Source organism: Macaca nemestrina, chromosome 10 (assembly GCF_043159975.1).
Source record: "Macaca nemestrina isolate mMacNem1 chromosome 10, mMacNem.hap1, whole genome shotgun sequence".
NCBI lineage: Eukaryota > Metazoa > Chordata > Mammalia > Primates > Cercopithecidae > Macaca > Macaca nemestrina.
Window position 1 is genome coordinate 60,912,343 of NC_092134.1, and position 22,502 is coordinate 60,934,844.

The 22,502-nt window shown below is 36.1% G+C and overlaps 1 protein-coding gene across 4 annotated transcripts in view; it reads right to left on the reverse strand.

Moving 5' to 3' along the window:
* The window catches only part of LOC105473361 (thyrotropin releasing hormone degrading enzyme), a 428,124-nt gene that overhangs the window by 220,831 nt on the left and 184,791 nt on the right, over nucleotides 1-22,502 (reverse strand). For all 4 annotated transcript variants that reach the window (XM_011727150.3, XM_011727148.3, XM_011727149.3 and 1 more), the window contains exons 4-5: nucleotides 5,715-5,869; nucleotides 2,464-2,577 (exon numbers count right to left, since the gene is read on the reverse strand). In XM_011727150.3, the coding sequence (XP_011725452.1) occupies nucleotides 2,464-2,577; nucleotides 5,715-5,869 (269 nt within the window). The remainder of the gene's footprint in view (nucleotides 1-2,463; nucleotides 2,578-5,714; nucleotides 5,870-22,502) is intronic.

Sequence of the window (22,502 nt, forward strand, 5' to 3'; positions counted from 1 at the left end):
CTGTGTTCATTTTCAATACCTCTAAAAAATATTTTCCAGAATTCCTATATTTACAGTGTAACTGATAAAATGATGAAGAAATATGAAAAGTCATTCAAAGACAAAATTTGGAATGAGGACACTGAAACTGAAGATATATTACCATGCTAAAATAATCAAAAGCTGTCAGTTTTCACCCCATCTAAAATTCTGTTGACTACTTTTAAATCTAAGATGTATTTTTCATAATGGTGAATAGAAAGAATTTTATCACAAGTATCTGAATGAGCTAAAAAAAGCAATACCTATGCATAACATGTCACTTGTAATAAGGACATCTTTTAATATTGAAACATAATAAAATTATAAATCAGTAATAATCCACAGCATAATAAAAATTAAATGAGAAATTTAAACAAAGTTGGTTGAAAGTCATCAAAAACCAAAAGATACTTTTGGAAGTGTTTCAGTAACTGTAAATATTTACATTTTAAAATTACACATTTTTAAAAGAATACTTTCAATAATATGACATTGTATTGCTGATTTTTCTTCAAAGTCATTTAAAGCATTGTTAATTTGAATGCCAAAATAAAACACTTCAATTAAGATATTAAAATTATGTTATACATCTATAAATACCTAGGCACATAAATCAAATAAACTTATCTTATACATTTGTGCAACTGAATTATTTTGCCTTCATAAAATATTGGTAAAATTGCATGAAAATAATTGAAACACGTTGATATGGTATTACTATCTTCACATTTTTGTTAAAGTAATTTCATTTTTTTTCTCAGCAGGAGTCAGTTAAATTTATGTTGGAGAAGTTATATGATGACTTACAGATGCTTTCATATTTTACCTTGGTTTACGTGTTCTTCAAATTATACTTGGAACAATAACAAACAAGTAGATAACTGCCTATTAATACTTTAGAACATCAAAAGGGAGCAGTATAAAATATTTTTGGAAGCAATCTATCCACTGACAGATGAATGGATAAAGAAAATGTGGTGTATACATGCAAGAGAATACCATTCTGCCTTTAAAAAAGAAGAAATTCTGCCATTCGTAACAACATGAGTGAACTTGGGACATCAGGCCAAGTGAGATAAAATAGACAAATACTACATAATTCCACTTGTATAAGGAATTTAAAATAGTCAAATTCACGGAAGCAGAGAATAAAACGGTGGTTGCCAGAGGCGTGGGGGAGGAGGAAACAAGGATGTATTAGACAAAGGGTACAAAGCTTCAGTCAATGCAAGATGAGTAAGTCCTAGAGATCTACTGTATAGCATAATGTGTATATTTAATAATTCTGTATCATACACCTGAAAACTTGCTGAAGGGCAGATTTCATGTTGTGTTCTTACCACCAAAAAACAATAAGTAAAGAAGACAGGAAGAAAATTTTAGAGGTGATGAATACGTTTATGGCATAAAACAAAAGATGACCATTTGTGTTATGAATGTACACTTATCTCCAAACTCATCAAGTTGCATACATTAAATATGTACAGCATTTTGTATGTCAATCTTGCGTCAATAAAGTGGTTTAAAAGAACATATATATGTGTGTATATATATGTATGTGTATATATGTATGTATATGTGTGTGTGTGTGTGTGTGTGTGTGTATATATATATAAAATCACCTATGCTATGTCAAAAATAAAATTTGAGCTTTTGGAAGTTGATAAGTATTGGTACATTGCAATTTTTACTTAATTTAATAGTACCACTTTAAATAAATTTAAAATTTTAATTTCAGAACAACATATATGTATCCTGGGTTCTATTTAATAATTACACTGTCGCTTATTGATCAGTGAAAGCTTATATAAAATGAAAAACTGATATAAAAGGACATATAGCAAAACTACACCCTCCTTCTACTTTTTCTTCTAGGATGCCCTATAATAGCACAGCTTAAGGCACAAAAACCTTTCTTCAAGTTCTGACATTCCCAAAGTATAGGTATAATATGAATAACTCTTCGTAAATAAAATTAATGACCTCTTATTAAGTCATTTAATCCTAAAATACATATATCTACAACGATAATACATCATATCTTTTAGATGGTTTTTGTGTTTTATCTCATCAATGAGATGTCAAGTCCTCATTTTTCTATGTTTGATATATTCTGTATATTTAAAATATTATTAACTACTCTTGACTTCTTTATTTTAAAGGACAATTTGCCTTTACTATAAAATACTACAATTGAAAATATTTCTATTTAGGTAAATTGTGGCATTTTGAAGCTAATGAATAGCAAATCAGATTATATAGTTCCTAATAAGTAAAAGATGACTCTTTAAGAATACTAACATTTAAATTTTTGATTACATTTTATCGATACATTTTCATGCATCAGTTGGTACCTTTAGCCATCTCTAATGATGATATAAGCCTAATGTAACACTAGATCAGCCTTTTACTAAAAGTTTCAAATAATTCAAGGGCACTTACCATGTTCCAGCCAGGATAGAGGTAGTCTGTACCAACAAATTCAAAGTAGTGAGCAAACCCTTCCTTCAGCCACACGTCTTCCCACCACACAGGCGTCACGAGGTCACCAAACCACTGCAGTAACAAAATTAATGGTCATCAAATAAAATGAAATCTATCCCCAAACTATTTTATCTAAACTTACATGTATTAAACTATGATTATTATAACTGGAATTAATTCCCCAATTGATTTTGTGATCTTAAACTGTATTGTGGCAAAACTGTATTGATTTATTTGACTACTTGGGTGACACTAGTTTTTTATACATGCTTTCAGAGAGGAACAAAAAAGAATAATCAATGAACACAAAAGAATATTTGACTTGGAGAAGAAAGGGCTCAGGAGAGAAAAACTGATGAGAACTGTCTTCAAATATGTGAAGACCTATTATATAGAAGAGGAAAGGCTTGTTTCCTGTGACCCTACAAGTGACAAACCAGGACTAATGAATGGAAATTAGCATGGGTAAATGTCTGCTGAAAATGCAGAAAACCCTCTAACAGACTGAGATGGCCAAAGATGGGAACATTCTGCCTTGAAAGGTAGTGAGCAGTTCATCACAGGAGGTATATAAGCATCACCCTCTAGTGGCAGAGGCAATTCAGAGAAGATATTTGCTGATTGATAAAACTAAGGGTTTTTGAGGTCCCTCACACTTGACTCTCCATGATTCTATTATAATAAGGATTTAGACCAAAAAAAATTCTCTAAGATGCCTTTATGAAAAATAATGTAATTTTAAAAGGTATTTTGATTAGATAATGATGTATTATTCCGAAACTTGCTTAGTTTAGGAAAACGTTAAGGAAATTCTTTTCTCATTAAAAAGCAAAAAATACATTATATGCCAGGAGCTAGCCTAAAGACAGGATTCAGTGAAGAAAAGTTATATAATGTTCCTCCTCATGCAGTTGACATTTTATTGTAGAGGCACGGGGGATGAGGGGAGGTAGACGATAAAAAAATAAATAAGCAAATGAACAACGCAATTTCAGATCCTAACAAAGTGCTACAGGAATGAGGGAGGAACTGCTTTACATTGTAAAACCAAAAACATTCTCTCTCAGCAAGTGACATTTGAGCTCAGACTTCAATGATAAGGGAGAGCCAGTCATGAGAAAGGCTTGGGAAGGAGAATTTCAGGGACATGTAATTAACCCTTAATGTGAAGACTCTATGTGGGAATGAGCTATTTAAGAAACAGAAGAAAGACCTCTGCGGCTGGAACATAGTGGACCAGGAGGAGGAAAGTGTGAAAGAGTCCAGAAAGGCAGACAAATACCAGATCATGTGTGGCTTTAGCAGCCACATTAACAACCTTGGCTGACAGTTTCAATAGTAACAGTAAAGTATCTATTCTTCAACAGAATCTCTCATTGAAATACAAATCAAATCAGCTCTCAGTATGTTGAGGACCACAAAGTAAATGTTTAACCTTTTAACAACTTTTTAAATAAAAAATGCATGTTTCTCCTGTAACTTGAAATCCTATCTTCAGAATTGTGACTACAAATTGGTGGGCAGGAAAGGTAACATAGAAATTAATTGGTTAATGACAATGGAAATTATTTCAAGTGTTTCTCCTAGCTTCTGGTTCATGACTCCATAGTAAGTGCCCTACAAATACTAAGCTACAACAAGAAAGTAACTTAGAATATGAAACAAATGAAATCCAGTTCTTCGAACAATTATACATTATCAGTGCACTTTCACTTCAACAGAACTATATATCTAACTTGTCATTTATAGGAGCATTCAAAAAGCAAACTGCTTTTGTCTCAAATAATTACAAGATATTCAGTCAAAACCATCCTCTTTAGTACAGACTAGGAGCACCAGACATCTCTGCAAAGGATCCCCTTAAGCCTGGGGTGAGAAACACACCTCAGAGATCTCGTCAGCAAGGCAGATACAAACATCTTACAGGTTCAGTGCAAAAAACTGACATTTAGGGGCCAGGCACGGTGGCTCATGTCTGTAATCCCAGCACTTTGGGAGGTTGAGGTGGGTGGATCACCTGAAATCAAGAAGTTCAAGACCAGCCTGGCCAAGATGGTGAAACCCCATCCCTACTAAAAATACAAAAATTAACTGGGCGTGGTGGTAGGCACTTGTAGTCCAGCTACTTGGGAAGCTGAGGCAGGAGAATCACTTGAACCTGGGAGGCGAAGATTGCAGTGAGCCAAGATTGCACCATTGCACTCCAACCTGGGTGGCAGAGTGAGACTCGGCCTCAAAAAAAAAAAAAAAAAAGCTGACATTTATGTAAACAGTCCTCTGGCTCGCATCACTTCATCATTAAGACGGTATTCATTTATTAGCATTTAACAGTTTACCTTTTTTCACTGACAGTGTTTTTCACATCACTCTTTTCTTCGTTTTTTCAGCTTTTAAAAAGCTGTGGGGTTTATAGTTTATTGAAATCACACTGTATCACAGTGAGATTTCTGGTGTTATAAGTTTAAAGCTATCCATAAATACTAGTAACCAGGACAGGTATCACTTTCTGTTGGCATGGACATCTATTTTCAGTGACTTTTTCCCACAAAAATTAAGATTCAAATAAGCACTGCGAAATCTCTCTAATGCCATCCATTCATTGTGAGAAAATGCATAAAATCAAAATGAAATTAATTTTATCTTAGCTTCACTACAAAGTTGGCTAATTTACATATGAATTTCTAAACATGCCAAGACAAAAAATATCAATCATTTGAGAACAAAGAGTCCACGGCTGAGTTAGTGAAAGACTTCCTAAGTGTCTATGTGGTGGGAAAAGGGGAATAACAAATTGATTTCAGCAAAAGCAAATTTTGACACGTACACAAAACTCAGCTGCATCTTGCAGCGATGCAATAAATCATTGCCATCACTGCACTTACCCTATATACACACTAATAATCACAAGAAAATACAGCAAGGTTGATAACTGACTAGATAGGGGCTCCAAAGAGGCTGCTGGGTGGCAGTGCCATCTCACTGCTCAACTAAATGGAATGACAGTTGCTTACTCAATACGATCAGGGTGTTTGTTTTTGTTTATCCTATGATTTAAGAAAAAAGACATATCTTCCAGAAAGAACTACACAGTGCTCCATATAAAATTAAAATTTATTTGGGAGGATAATAATTTAGCTCTTAATGTAGCTATTCAAAATCATTCTCAATAGCTTTTACATTATACTTACACCTGATTCTTTTTCTCATACCTGGTGACATATCTCATGAACAATGACCATGGTGACATCCAGCAAATAAGAAATAGATGAAACACTGGGATCCAGCAGTATTCTTTGTTCCACAAAAATACTTAGTCCCCAGTTCTCCATAGCAGCATACGGATGCTTAGGCACAGCTAAAAGATCTAGAAATAAAATAAAACAGTTCCAAAGGCTTTAACAAAGACACCAGATTCTGAATTTATGTGTTAAAATGTCCAGAAATCCTAATTATAAGGGATACTTGATTTGACTTAGTGATTTTTTTTTTTTGGCAAATTAAACTACCTGCCATTTCTACATCACAGCAGAAATATAGGCTATCACTGCAAATGCTGGTCATATGCATTCATCACAGTTCATTTTCAAGCCCAGTGCTATAGGTAGCTGGAAGTATCAGTGCCATTATTGATGGGCCCATCCTAATAAATTTTATAAGTCAAGGAAACCAAATGCAGCAGGAACCTACAGAGGCAAAGGCGTTGTGCCTTCTAATGAAAATATATTTGACTCAATGCAGTAAATACTATATTCTTACATTTACCTCAGTATTGTATAAGAGAAAACATTTTATATCTGGTTTAAAATGTGGTGTTATTTTTCTAATTGCTTAAATTCTAGTGTATTTTTTCAGTTATATTAAAAGAAAGATGTTACATGTAAATATATCTTACAGAGAAAGCTTTGCTAGTGGATATAATGGAAAAAAAACTAAAAACTATTGAGGGGACCCACAGACTCTGGTCTGGCTCTGTCATCAACTGGCTATGCAACATCAGTAAATCACTTAACTTCTTAAGACCACAATTCCCTCACCTATGAAATAAGGTCATTAGCCTTAATTATCTCTAAAATACCTTCTAGCTCCAAATATCTACAATTAGATGATTCTAAGATCTGTGCTTATTTTAAAAGGTCATAGAGGTATTATCAACTTCTGGTTATGGTGACACAAAGAGTTCATGCTTTGATGTACTCCCTCTGCTCCAGAGGCATAGTGATGATAAATAAAATATTAAAAGGGAAAACGAAAAAAACATCTCCAGGCTTAAAAATAAACCTCTCCCTGGACCAGAAATGGTACAGAAATGCAAAGTGGTGATTGCATGTGAAGCCACAGGCCTGCTGGGCACTGGCTCCAGCATCAGGCAGTGGCGGCTGGGAATTGGCTCTGGCAGATCCTTCCAGAGCCAAAAGGACCTAAGCCACGCTGACTACTTAATGCCAGGGATTGAGGTAGGGCACGCATGCTCATGAAAACAGGTTGAAAATAGCTGGCGCTCCTTGCTTCCTGGGAAAGTCAATAAGTGGCAGGGTAGAAATTTGAACCCAGCAGCCTGGTTCCAGCACCTGTGCTTTTAATCACAATGCCAAGCATAGTGTTTACAGTCTCTGACCCAGTAGTTCTACTTCTCCATATAGCCCTGTGGTAACTCCCTACGATGCAACAGAAAATTGTATAAGAATGTTCACTATAGTATTGTTTGTACAGGTGAAAAGGGAAAATTAAGTGCGTTTAAGCAAGGTAAAGGACAAAGAAACTGAGAAATAGGTATATAAAGGAGTATTACACAGCAATCAAAACAATTGATCTTACCACTAGATTCTAACACTACATACATCAACACGGACAATCTGAGAAAGAGAATATCGAGGAAATAAGTGAAGAGTAAAATGACGCTATAATAACATCCACTATTTAAAAACAAGTAGAATAACACCATGTCATGTAAATGGATACTCATACACGAACACATGCACAGAGACAGTAATGGCAAGAGGCACACACAAACACACATACAGCAATTATAAACATTAAAGTCATGATGGCTTAATGGAAGAAAGGAGGGGAAAAGGATGGAAGACAGTCACACAGTGAATTAAATAGTTATGTTTTTAATAAGAATATTTCACTGTTGGTGGTATGGGTGCTGATTATAATATTACTGATTCTTTTCCACATGCTTTAAATATTTCAAAATAAGAAAAAGAATAAAATAGTCAACAGTCTTATAATAAGGTTGATTTTTCTTTATTCCTGACTTTAAAAAATATCTTCTCAGCATTGGTTGTGGGTATTTGTTGTTGCTATTTCTGTTTGTTTGAGATGGAGTCTCGCTCTGTTGCCCAGGACAGAGTGCAGTGGCGCAATCTTGGCTCACTGCAACCTCCGCCTCCTGGGTTCAAGCGATTTTCCTGCCTCAGCCTCCCAAGTAGCTGGGATTACAGGCATGCGCCACCACGCCCAGCTAATTTTTGTATTTTTAGTAGAGACGGAGTTTCACCATATTGGCCAGGCTGGTCTTGAACTCCCGACCTCATGATCCAACCACCTCGGCCTCCCAAAGTGCTAGGATTACAGGCCTGAGCCATTGCACCTGGCCGGTTGTGGTCTTAAGTCTGAAATGTATATTAAAGTAAGTCAAATATGACCCCGTCTTCTGCTACATTTTAGACTAAGCATGAGGGCATAATAGCTATAACACGAAAAAAAGGGAAATATGAGGTAATAGTTGAAGAATTAAGAGTGCTGAGAGAGAGAAAAAATCTGATTGGGGAGGTTTTCAAAGAGATGGTACTTAAGTTGGACTTCAAAAGGTAAATAGGATATCAAAGGGCAGAAACACGTAATCTGCGCATTCACATATACAACAAATACTGATTGAGCATCTCCTTTGCTCAGTATAGACATGGTTTTGCCCTGTCCTGCAAGCTCGTTCCTCTCTGTCATCATGGTGCTTATATGCATGTGTGAGTGTGTGCAGGAGGTCAATTAACCAGTAATAAATGAATGAGAAAATTAGTAAATGATAAATGCTACAAAGACAATGTAACAGAGTAAGATATTGATTGATTGGTGGGGTAGGTGTGGTGTGGTCAAGGCAGCCCTCTCTAAGGTAGTCACATTTCATCTGAGATGTGGGTAATGGTAGAAACTAGCTTGTTTGAAATCGGAAGTGTATTCTAAGAGAGGACAACAAATGCAAAGGCCCTAAGGTGAAAATGAGACAAGTATGCTAGACAAAGAAGGTTGATGTGGCTGAAATATATAAAGCGAAGGAACACAGATCAGAGAACTGGTATGAATTGTAAGTTCATAAGCAATAGATATTCTTTTATATAAGATTTTACCTTAACACCTTGTCTAACTATGAACAAACCAGGTAACAGGACCACAGTGTGTCAACTTTGTCACCAGTAGATAGCAACAACAGTAGCAGATCTGGTGTCATTTACTTGTAGCAACATGTGACTAATAAACAAGCCTTCTGACCCAAGCTTGTGACAAAGTCGAGGCAATTCTGTAAGCTGTAGTCCTCCAGGAGCCAAGAGTAGTCGGTCGTCAAGGCTAAGCGAGCATATCAAGCCACACATTGGGATTTGGATTGGCTCAAATAGCACAGGAAGAAGACTCGACACATATGAGCCAGATGCAGTCTAGGAGTTTGGAATAAAGAGGAAGGTAGACTTGGGAGCATTTGTCAGAAAGCAAAAGCCTGACTAACAGCATAAGGAGATATGGTGTGGAAACAACTGGAGGCTGGTGATAAAGATATCAGGCACTGGTGACCTAAGCAGGCAGCTGGTTACATACTGGAATTGAGAGGTATGAGGTTACAAAAGTCAGGCCTGGGTAACAAGATCACAGATCAACCAAACAAGGACTCTTCAGCAAATGGAGCCAGAGTCAAATTAAAGTCATTAAAGAATAGAGTAAAACACAGATCAGTAGTAGAGGACGGCTTCTTATATATACACACAGGTTTTATAATAAATACGAGGAGCCATGATTATAGATGACAGAGTAGGGAAAAAATAAAGAAAACATTGTATGCTACTAACCTTATAACAGTGTATTGAAGAAACTTAGATTTTGTTGAAGCAACTATGGAGAAGTATTTTTAATTGTGGCTCTGTTCTATGTCTTCACAAGTTAAGGAATCTTATATGATAGGTTTATAATTTAAGAGCACTTACATCAAGTATATATCCACACAAACATCTGTACACAAATATTCATAAAAGCCTATTTCCAGTAGCTAAAAACTAGGAACAACTCAAATGTCCATCAATAGGTGAATAAAGTAAGTATGGTATATCCATGCAACAAAATACTACTCAGCAATAAAGAGAAATGAACTATGGTTACAGTCCACAACATGATTGAATCCCAAAATAGTTATGTGGAGTAAAAAAAGAAGAAAGCTCTATCTACTGTATGATTCATGCCATTTATGTAAAATTCCAGAAAATGCAAACTAATCTATAGTGTCAGAAAGCACATCAGAGGTTGCCTGGGGACAAAGATGGGAGGAGTTAGAAGATAGCGACGAGAAACTTTTGGGAGTGATGAATATGTTCATTATGGTGATAATTTCCTGTGTGTATACATGTGTTAAGGCACCAAATTGCATACTTTAAATATGGACAGTTTTCTTGTACATTACTGTACCTGAATGAAGCTATTAAAAAAAAAAAGAGCAAACTCAGTAACAAAAATACTCTTTTGTTTATTTAAGGCAGATAACATTAATTCACAATGAATTATTTTAATTTTTTCAAAAGAAATTTGTTACGAGACCATACTCATTAAAATGTATACCCATAACTCTTTCATATGCCTTGAAAACAGAAGAAAATTCAAATGTTTCAGAATCTAATTTACTTGGAAAGTCAAAGAAAATGCTTGATAAAAGTAGGCATAGTAGTCTGCTTCCAATTAAATAGTATAGTACAAAAAACTATAGACAGATATGAAATAATTCATATAATACTAGTGAATGTGATAACATAAATTAACATAAAAATCTGACTTGCTCTACTTGTTTGCCTCCTACTCACCCTCAATGCACTATAATTTGCCTTCTATTCTTAACACTATCCTGAAACAGCTCTGAATAACTAAATTCACAAACTCTCATGGACACTTCTCAGAATTCATCTTTTTTTGGCATTGCTGAGAATTATCATATGGTAGGCTAGCGTCTATAATAACAGAATATCCATGTTTTTCCTCCACTTCTCAGATTAGCTTTTCTTCTTGTTTTGTTCCGTTTTGTTTTTCATTTTCTTGCCACTCTCTGACTTTTGAAAATCAAAGTTTCCAGGATTTCCATCTGTGGCTTCTATGTTGCTTTGTTTTACTAACTGCTATGATTTAAATGTGTCCTCTCTGAAATTCATGCTGAAATGTAATCTCTATGGGTCTCTTCTGCCATCTGAAGACACAACATTCATCCCCTCTGGAGAATGTAGCAACAAAGAGTCATCTTGAAAGCAGAGAGTAGACCCTACCAGACAGCAAACTGGCCTGTGCCGTATCTTGGACTTCTCAGCCTCCAGGATTATAAGAAATAAATTTCTATTATTTGTAAATTACCCAGTCTCGGGTATTTGGTTATAGTAGCATAAATGGACTAAGACACTTACTCTGCTACTTATTTTCTTTGAGTGTTCTCATCCACTTTAACATCATCCATCACCACCCACATGCCCAGACTGCTCTCTTTGAGCACTAGATGAAAATATCTAAGTATCTTATAGTAGGCTGCTATTTGATAGGCCCCCAGTGTGCTGTGCCTCCTTGTGTAAGCCTCTCCTCTTTTAATCTGGTGTAATAGTACATACTAAAGGAAAGTTAAGAAAGCCTTGTATCTTTCTGTTTTGCCCTCTAGGGAAAGTCAGCCCTCATAAAATGAAATGGCCCATTGCCCTGAGAACATCATGCAGGGAGAAACCTCACAACTTTACAAAAGGTCCAAAGAATCCACATGAGGTCTGTTCAATAGTATATGCTAACTGAAATCCAGTCTCCAGCATTAGTGAAAGTGTTGCCTTATTACCCTTCTGATGCATAACCTTGTAAGCTAGAAATGTACTCTAATGTATTCCAGATTATTAAATAATCACTAACAAAAATGTGTACAATATCAGTTCTCTCCTGTCTGCCAGTCAGATTCTTATCTCACAGGTCATGATAGTCAGTCCAGAATAAGATGCTTTGCCCCTGCTTTGAGCTCTTCTAAGCCCTGGCTCCAGTGCGAAAGAGTCTGGTATCCTCCAGCTCAGATATTCTCCGCTACATGATCAAGCTCACACTCCGCACTCTAAGTGTGAGAAGAGTACAGGAGATGCTCTCTGATATGTGACCTCAGATAGTTATCAATTGTCCTACTTTCTCTCATACTTTCCTTTTGCCTAAGCCATACTACCTACAGTACTGACTTTTCCTGGCAATATTTCTTCACCAGCCAATTTCTGCCTTCTAGTTGTCCACACTCAAACTTATCAGTTCATTCTAGATTTGTCATCCATTTATTTAGCTAATTTGAGATTCATAACAAAGTCTGTAATAAGATCAGAACCTGAATGCCCCAGACTTCAACCTTAATCCTGAGGGAAAAGGGATAGAAAGTCCTGGAAGACAAGAGTTTTAATGCTGAAGAAATAAATATCCCAGCAATTCAGGAGCATCACCTCAGCAGCCAATCCCTCCATGCCTAGGCAGAAAACAGACCTGCTGCTGAGCCCCTAGTGTAGTCAGGGCATGTGGCATCTTCCTGAAAAGCAGCACTGGTCTCTGATTGGATGTAAGATATTTTTGCTCAGAAAATCTAAAGTGCCATACATTCATATTAGAAGTTGTGGTTTCAGAACAGAATAAATTCTATACATTTGTTCTTTCTGGTTTTCCTTGTACATGTAATGTACTTCTTTGAATCAGGCATTCATTCATTCATTCAATAAAGTTTGCTGAGTCCTTATTCTGTTCGAGCAGAGAAGGAGACTAACAAATGCTGCTGTGTCCAAGCTCATGTTCCAGTTTTGAGGGGTTGGGGGATGCAAGTAGGGCAGGGGGTCAAATAATACACAAATAGACAAATAGATAATACGAGACTGCAATTGGGACTATCATGAAAATTACACATAATATGTTAAAGAATAACAGAGTTGGAGGCAGAATACATTTGATCAAATGACCAGGAAAAGTTGAAGAAAATTAGTATCTAAGCTGAAACATCAACCCAATTCAGGAAGACAGGGCAGTTTTAATCTTAATAATTGCATTTGCAGTGCTAGCATAGTACCAAGCGCATGGCTAATGTTCAAAAGGTAATTGCAAAATAAATGAATAGCAAGTGATGTGATGGCAAGTCATGGTAAATATAGCTTACAACTAGTTTTGCCTGCGATCCTAAGCCACACAGATGTATAACCACTATCAACACCACCCAGGAAAGGGCCTTTGGTTCCACAGTTCTGGTCATGAATTCCACGGTTTCACTCTGCCATGTAAAGAACTCTGCGGCTCTTCTAAATCACCTCTCTACTCCTATGCAAAGTGTCACTTAGATGCATTCCCTTACGATTCACAGATGGGCTCTATGCATACTGATTCTTCCAACCCCAAACCATCTTGTGCTCAAATCTGCAGCCTTCTGACCTAACTCTTACTTCTGTGTCCCGCCCCACTTCACCCTTCGAATTTTACCTTCAATGTTATCACCAGGCTGTACTCTAATAGCATCTCAATCACAATCCAAGTTATTTTACCAGCTCTGCTCCTCAGATCTTATTGGCAGAAGGCAATGGATATAATGTTTAAAGCTGCAAGTTGTGGAGTCCATACTGGGTTTGGGATCCAAACCCACATTGTTTAACCTCTCTCAGCTTTCACTTTCTTATTGATAACATAGGGATATTAACAGTACCCGCTTTGCAAGTTGCTGTGAAGATTAAATGAGTTATACCATGTAAAGAACTTAGTCCTACATAGTAAGCAAGATAAATGTTATCACTATTTGAGATCTTTCCAGTCCTTTCCCACTCTGGGGAATCGAATGCATCGTAGGCCTCAGGAAAGAGAGGAGGAGGAGTCTTATCTTCAAACAAAGATGAAGTTTAGGTTAATATGTTCCATTATAGATTTTAATTTTCAAATTAAAATTTTATCTTGTGATTTAAAACAACATAGATCCTACTTAAGAATGAGCCAAAAAACATTATAGAATATGCCCATATTATCATCCAGGGACATTAATTTTAAAGGCATAGGTTAAAAAAAAAAGTTGTATTTTGATTATACCATGACTGGCTGTTGCTCAAGACTGTCTATACACCTTAGTGTTTCAGAATAAAAAATGGAACATCTTGCTCTGAAGATTAATATACAGGGCTAGTAAAAATATAAACTACATTTGAAATAGTAATAGTAATAAGACAAAATTTATAGAAGTAACCCATAACTAATATTTATAAAATGAGAACTACCATTCTTTTTCTTCCTTTCAAGGGTATATTCTCAAGATTTTTACTGATAAACCAGTTAGGTTCTGAATGACTCTTTTTCAGTTTGTTTGACAAAGAAGTTTAAACTTCGCTATCCTTAGATACATTTCTACCAAATTTAGGAGTCAGTCCTTCAAAGTTTTAAAGCAAAATACACTTTTCTCCTGATGGACTTTTATTTGGGCATCATTCATTTAAAACAGACTAGTTTCAGCTACACATTGTGGATTCTAACAGAACTTTCATCAGCACTACTTGTATTCAGAAGCTTAGCTTTCAAGTTCTCAAACTTCTAGCATTCTCCTGAATTAGCATTAGGCCATAATAGGCAGGCAGTGTTTTTGCGGATCCTCCTGTCACACATTCAAAAGATTTTTTTTTCATTTCAGCAATCAATTTTCCTCGACATTTACTGATTACTGTCAATTGCAATGGAGGAATACTTTACACGTGTTGCTTGATTTCCTTTTTTCCCTGAAAAAGGCTTTCTATGCCAAAGGATATACCCCATATGCACAGGGAACATTTGTCAGTTTCTCGCCCCTTTAATTTTTAAAATTAGTGCCACTTTGATTTTCACCATCATATTTTTTTGTTGTGCATCTAGTACTTTCAAAATCACAGTCTTTGCTTTAAGAAACATGATTAGGTATGAACACAGAAAAGACATTAAATGACCCCTTCTGCCCATCCACTGGTGATAGCCCAAGTTGACTAATACTTGTTATATAACAAAGATTTGCTGTTATCTCAGAGAATACAGGTTGAATGTAAGGTTCCTTCCTATTAAGGTTCCATTTACAGTGTATTTTCATTTATTCCAAAAACACTTGCTCATTACCTAATGCTGGCCAGACTGATCTAGGCTGGGCATATAAACATTGAACAATAAAGACACAGTCCCCTTAAATTTTCATGGAGCTTAAAAACCAATGGGGGATACAAACAAGTTAAAAAGTATATATATTATAGACACACATGATGGCAATTACAATGTAGTGCATATGCTACAATGAGTGCACAGTATAATGGCTGCAGCATAGAGCAGGGATTAGGAACATGAACTCGATTCTGCTACTTAATGGGGCACGTTACTGATCCTCTCTACCCATCATTTTCCTCACCTGTAAAATGAAGATGACTATAATTGCAAGTATTTTGCAGGATTACTGTAAGGACTATTGTTGAAACACAATTCTCAAGGGTCTCTCACATTTCTGTATATCTTATGAACACAGGCACTGACTGCTTTTTGTTCCACACTTTCTTTTTAAGGATGGTTTTGTATAGCAAAAACAGAGATAGTAGGCTCTCCAGAGCAAAAAGGTGGCATACATATTATCACTTTTTAAAGAACCACATTCCCTAGGGTCAGGTATAGAATCCACTGCATGTGCAGGTATCAGCTGGACCTATGTGTGTCACTCTTGAGAATTAGGGCTCTGGGAACTGGTACAAAAAATATGATACCAGCAGGACACAGTGGCTCATACATGTAATCCCAGCACACTGAGGAGCCAAGGAAACAGGATCACTTGATCCCAGGAGTTCAAGACGAGTCTGGGCAACATAGTCAGACACTGTTCCTACTAAAATAACAAATTAGCTGGGCATGGTGGTGCACGCCTGTAGTCCTAGCTACTTGGGAGGCTGAGGTTGGAGGATTGCTTGAACCCAGGAGGTCGAGGCTGCAGTGAGCTATAATGTTGTCATTGGACTCCAGCCTAGGCAACAGAGTGAGACCCTGCCTCTAAAAAAATAAAAAATGCTTATACTCTGGCTACTGCTGTAGCTAGAATAATAATGTCTTTTATTTCTAGTCCAAGAGTTTCATGACTTCTGCCAGCATTCATGAAACAGTGGCGGTCTGACTAGTTGATATTACAAGTAGGATAAGGTAAAATCTTAGACTCCTCACAGTTCTTGACAACTATACAAATTAATATAGGTAGCGTGCTTAGAACAGTACCTAGCAATTGTTAAGTTCTCAATAACTGTTAGTTATTGTGGATAAAAGATGTCCAGGTCCTCATTCCTGGAACCAGTGACTATATTAGGTTACTTGGCAAAGGGGAATTAAGGTTGCTAATCAGCTGAAATTAAGATAGGAAGAATATCCCAGATTATACAGGTGGACCCAATATCATCACAAGTGTCTTGAAAAGTGAAAGCGGGAGATGGGAAGAAAGTCAGTGTCAGATTGATGAAATGTTAGAAAGACTCTACCAGGCATTCTGCTTTGAAGACAGAAGTGGACCATGAGCTGAGGAATGCAGTCTCTAAAAGCTGGAAGAGTTCCAAAAATGTAGAAGATTTTCCCCTAAAGTCTCCAGTGAGAGTAGTGTCAGAATTTCAGCCTTCATAATTGTAAGATAATAAATTTGTGTTGTGTTAAGCCACTAATTAGGTGCTAATTTATTATCGCATCAATAGGAAATGAAGTTAACCATTATCATCATCATTACCTTTATTATTATTACCATTACTCTGTAAAAGAAGTCTCTAATATTGACAGAAAAATGAGAAGGCTTCCTTAGAGAATGCCAATTATGGGATCTGTTGAGTGAACAGTGGGTAGCCAGAGGGGAAATATATTTCAGGTTAAGGAAGTAGCATAGGCAAAGAAGAGACAATACAGTACCTTCAGTAATCAAAAAAACCGGATCAATATGACTGAAGCATATACTGACAAATCCTGCTTTGGACATGCTGAGTTTGAGTTACCCCTAGAACATCCAAATAGAGATATCTACTAAGAGGCTGAATGTAGAAGTCTGATGCATTGGGGAGAGGCTGGGGTGGGGGAAAAGATTTAAGAAGTCATCAGCACATAGATGAGAGGAGCCCATGACCAATGCTGAGTAGAGAAGAGGGCTAAGACAGATGTCTGAGGAGCACTAAGATTTAAGAGAGGCAGAGGACGAAGGCAACTGGGGTAGGGCCCACAAAGTATACTGACAAGATGCTGTCATGAAAGGGGGAAAGAAAATCAGGGAAGTGTGACATCGCATCATTCAAGAGTAGTGATCCATCCACAGGGGAGGGAGGACTTGACAGTGTCTATGACTATCTTAGGTATATTTATAATACACAGGCAATATATAATCAAGTAGTTGAATTTTAATTAACAATTTCAAAGAATACTAGTTTCTCATTCAATATTGTTTTCAGCAGATTTCCCAAATAAATTGTAAAATATTTTACACAGATCTAACTCCAGATCTAATCCCATATATTAGCACCATCACCTGAAGGGAGGGAAAAACCAGTGCTGTTAGGGGTTCTCATAATTAGCTCTTTAATGAGTGTCAGTTGCTGAGCGGGCCCATCCCACAGCATGGAACTCAGGACTCTCTCCTGTTTTCAAAGTCTGAGGTAGGTGGAAATCAATTTAGCGGTTTGAATAGCTCTTTGACACTCTTTAATTGACAGATTCACATTTCCAGTAGAAGGGAGTAGGAAAACAATACTATTTATAAATGAGCATTCTTAACTCTTGAAATTTGCAGTTGTCAGTAAAATGTATTTCCAAATTCTTATGTACTTTAGACAGTGTGAGTACAAAGTGGTTACCTCTGAAAGAAATTATTTATGTAGGCTTGGTAAAGTGAAAACAAAGATGTATTGTGCCTTAAGGCCAGTTCCTCTTAGCATAAGCTGTACTAGTAGTTCACACAACATTCAATAAAAAACGCAAACATATAATCCAAAGGAACCAAATGTTCGGTTCTTAGTCTAAAACTGTACAGCATTAATTTCAAACAAAATCAAATACTTGTTGAAGCCCCTGAGGGGAAAAAAAAAAAACACTGATACCCAAAGTTTGCTTAATTTTTTAAAAATCACTTATTGCAGTGCATAGTATTACCTAATATTAACTGGCATCTAAACAATGAATGGATTATCAGAGAGCTAGTTGTATAAACAGGAGATACTGAAATTCACTGTGAATTTTATAGGTTCCTAGGAACAACTGAGAGTGCTTGGCGTAATGAGGGCAGAGAAAAGAGAAGAACAGATCATTTAAAAACAGCACAATTATACAAATGGAAAATATGATGACATGGTGTTACTTTACTACATTTTAACACTAAGATGAAGCTAATTTGCCTTTAGGGGAACTAAAAATAGAACCTTATCAATTTAGTCCTTGGCCTGCATAGTACTGAAAGACTTTATCTTTTTTATATCCAAACCTATAGACTTTCCATTTGAAATACCATCACGTCATTCAATGTCATGAAGAAAAATGAATGCCATGTCCCATTCAGGTTGAATTATGTATCAGCTGGGAGGCATTGATCAAAATATGAGCCATGTCTTTCATTACTGAAGGTACCTAATGCTTTGTTATAAATATCTTCTTGAGAGTATAAAAAACTGCCTTTTCCAAATTTTTTCACAGAAGAATTTCTGAGAGCTTCTATTCAATGATTTTTTTCAAGACCCATTACTAGTGTTCCAAATATTCCCTAGTTCAATTTACATTAGATCAAGAAATGAAATACAGAAAGAACTAATAATGAGGCAGAGATTGAACTGAACCCTTTACCTCTCCAAGCTCCAGTATCTAATGTGAATCACTAAATTATATTCCTAAATTGTATTTTATAAGGAGGAAAACACTTTGTGCCCATAACGGGAAAATGCTGAGAAAAGATTTTTTTTTTTTTTGTACTCATCATAAAAATGTTTCTCCTAATGTAAATACTCAGGGAATTGACATAATAGAAAATTGCCAGGAGCCATTTTCCTAACACCACAGTTAATAGAGCATGAGGGTTCTTTAGCTCAAAACGACATGTAACTGATCACTACACTTGCAACAGGAGACTACCATGATGAAAATGATAACACCCACCTCATTATTTGTTTTTTCTTGTCCTCCTAATATACTATGCAAATCTTTTATTTGTATACTTGGCATCTATTTGAATAGTCATTAAAATGAAAGCCAGGACTCTAATATAAACATAACATGAAGTGCTGTATTAAAATGCAGAGGTCCAAGAGTGCAAAAGCATCTGCTCATGTTTTGCAGTAGCATTTGGAATATTTCAGTCCTGGATGGGGATGGAACCCTTACAGCCTGGCCACCTTTCCCCGCTTCTAGCCTGGACAGGGAATACCCCAAAATGAATGTGATGAAAGCTAACAAACTCAAGGAACATATGTCCAACTCTCTGAGTCTCTGTGTGTGTGTGGGGGGGGGGGGGGTGGGTATAATTACATATTATATTTATATAATATTTCTATTATATAAATATTTATACTGAGTATATATGAGTGTATATACTGCATAATAATATTACATATATACACATCAGAATTCAGAATATATGTGTGTGAGTATATACATATATATATAGGAGATACACATGTAAGATTAAGATTAGCCAAATTTTGGTAAACTAGTTGAATTTTATGAGTCTATGATTCTAAATTCATACTGAAAGTAGACTCCTCTGTATCTAGTCCTACATAACTCCAGGCAGACGGAAAGATTAAAACCAAGCTATACTTATAGGTTCTGTCCCAATGGGTCCAATTTAATAATAACAGCAAATAGTACTTTTTAAAAATCATTTGTAAAGTCTCCAAATTATAAATACAATACCTCTAACTTTTATTTCTGACACTTCTAACATCTCAGACTGTTTTAAACCTGACATACTGATCTCTACCACCCTAAAGGGGTCTAATAAATTGTTGACTACTAGGTAAGTTTTCATATTTAATGTAATTGCCATCCCCAGCACTTCCATTTGTTACTGGAAACATAAATCCATCCATTAAAGATTCTGCACTTAATTACAAATAAGTATAATGATATTTCAGGAAAAAAACATTTCTACAGAAGATATAACATTATAAAACACATTAAATAACCAAAAGTTATAAATTTACCTTTACAAAAAAAACTTTCAAAATTTTCAGCCTTGACTTATAAAATTATTTTTAAAGTTTACAACTACTAAACACTTGTATAAAGTATGCAGATTTTTGCACCAAATAACCAGTTGGTTATTATTATACTACAAAGATATGCCACATTTTCAGATCACATATAACATTTTTTTTAATGGCAAAGAGTACCTGAAAAAGTTTTTACAAAATTTTCTATGCTGATCATCTATTGATAAGATTTAGCACTTGGAAATATCAGAAATATTAAGCCTGAGAACATCAAAGTCATTAAGTTTCTAAATTTGAGATCACCATTGATTCTGAGACTTTATTAAACAGTCATCTCTCCCTTCTTCCTTCCTGACCTTCTTATCCTATATTACTGAGTCTTAGACTAAAGGTGTAAAATACTGTGTTCAATGAATCATAAAGCGTTCTCGATGTTCTGGGAAGCCTAAGATCCATGAAGAGAAATGGCAGGAGGCAAGTTAGGATGGAAGCAAATAAATCTTGAAGGATATTGTATAGCTTTATGGGTTTTTACTTAAATAGTGCAGGACCATGAACAATTTGTGTTTAGGGAGAAAACTATCACACTCTAGCCTTGTTACTCCAAGGTGTGGTTCATGAATCAGCAGCATTGGCATCACCTGAGAATTTGTTAGAGCTGAAGAATCTCAGAACCTGCTCCAGACTAACTGAATGAGAATATGCATTTTAACAAGATCCTCAGACTACTTATATTTACATTAAAGTTTGAGAATCACAGACTTAGAGTAAGACTTCCATGATGGGGTCCTTTCCTGTGAGGTTGCTTAAGACTATCCATGAAGATTGGAGAGTAAAATACAATGTTTATTTATATTTATTTTTGCCTGGTACAATAAGAAATAGATTAAGCTTTTTTCAGTATTCAACATAAGATATTCTCTTTTGTTTATGTAGCAAGGTCCATGAACAGGTTTTAGTGGTTCTATAGATGTCATAATAGCACTGCCTTTCTCATTCATTCACTTTCAAGGGAAAAGGGCACGTGACAGCACCTGAGCACCAACTTAAATCAATTTATAAATTATATTTTCTAGTTTAAACAATCTTCACAAAATAAATAGATAGCTTAAAAAGATTCCTGAAAAAAATATTATATTGGCATTAACATTTATAAATGTTTAGATCCCTCAACCATTATACTCCATTTTATCCCATTTTTATTATAAGTTAAAAACAAAGAGTTAATTACATATTTTAAAAAACATTATCAACAAGCATACTTGCACTATTGATTTATATTACCCTTACAATGAACCTTACTCTAAATGCATATGTGCCTTGAAATTTAGCTATTGAAAATCATAAGTGTACTACTTCAAAAGTAGATAAATTCAGCTAAGTCAGAATAAATGTACTCAAAAACATCTGGTATAGTACAAAATTGAAAATGAAAAGGAGACTGTGACAAAAGGTATAAATTCTTGGAAGCTTTATGACACTGCCCATCACCTGAGAAACCCAAATACTTATCCCGGTCAACTTAGGAGAACTTGTGCACCCACAGGTTTAACACAGCATGGTAGCTGCCAAGGCTTATGGTTTGCACCCTCCGAATCAGTGGTCTGAGCTGTACCTGGGCCCCTTTGAGCCACAGCTGGAAATGGAGCAGCTGGGATGCAGGAAGCAGTGTCCCAAGGCTGCTCAGGGCAACAGGGCTCTGGGCCTGACTCAGGAAGCCATTCTGTCCTCCTAGGCCTTAGGGCCTGTGATGGGAGGGGCTGCTTCTTAGGTCTCTAAAATACTTTCAAGGCCTTTTTCCCATTGTTTTCTCTATTAGCACTTGCTTTCTTTTTAGTTATGCAAATTTCTCTAGTAAGTGGTTGCTCAGCAGTCAGCTTGAATTTTTCCCCTGAAAATGGGCTTTTCTTTTCTACCACAGAGCCAGGCTGCAAATTTTCCAAAATTTACACTCTACTTCTCTTTTAAATACAAATTCCAACTTATTTCCTTGTTCCCACATCTGCGCTAGGCTGTTAGAAGCAGCCATGTCACATCTTGAATACTGCTGCTTAGAAACTTCTTTTGCCAGATACCCTAGGTAATCACTCTCAAGTTCAAACTTCCACATATCCCTAGGGCATTTACACAATCCAGCCAAGTTCTTTGCTTAGGCAAAACATGAGTGACCTTTGATCCAGCTCCTAATAAGTCTGTCATTTCCATCTGAGACCTCATCAGTCTGGATTTTACTGTTCCTATCACTATCAGCATTTTAGTCACAATTATTTAACCAGTCTCTTAAAAATTCCATACTTTTCTTCATCTTCCTGTCTTCTTCTGAGCCCTCCAAACTTTTCAAATCTCTGCCCATTACTCAGTTCAAAAGTTGTTTCCATATTTGTCTGTATCTTTATAGCAATGCCCCACTGCTCAGTACTAATGATCTGTGTTCTCACATTGCTATAAAGAAATATTCAAGACTGGGTAATTTATAAAGAAAATAAGTTTAATTGGCTCATGGTTTCACAGGCTGTACAGGAATCATGATGCTGACCTCTGCTTGACTTCTCAGGTAGCCTCAGGAAACTTACA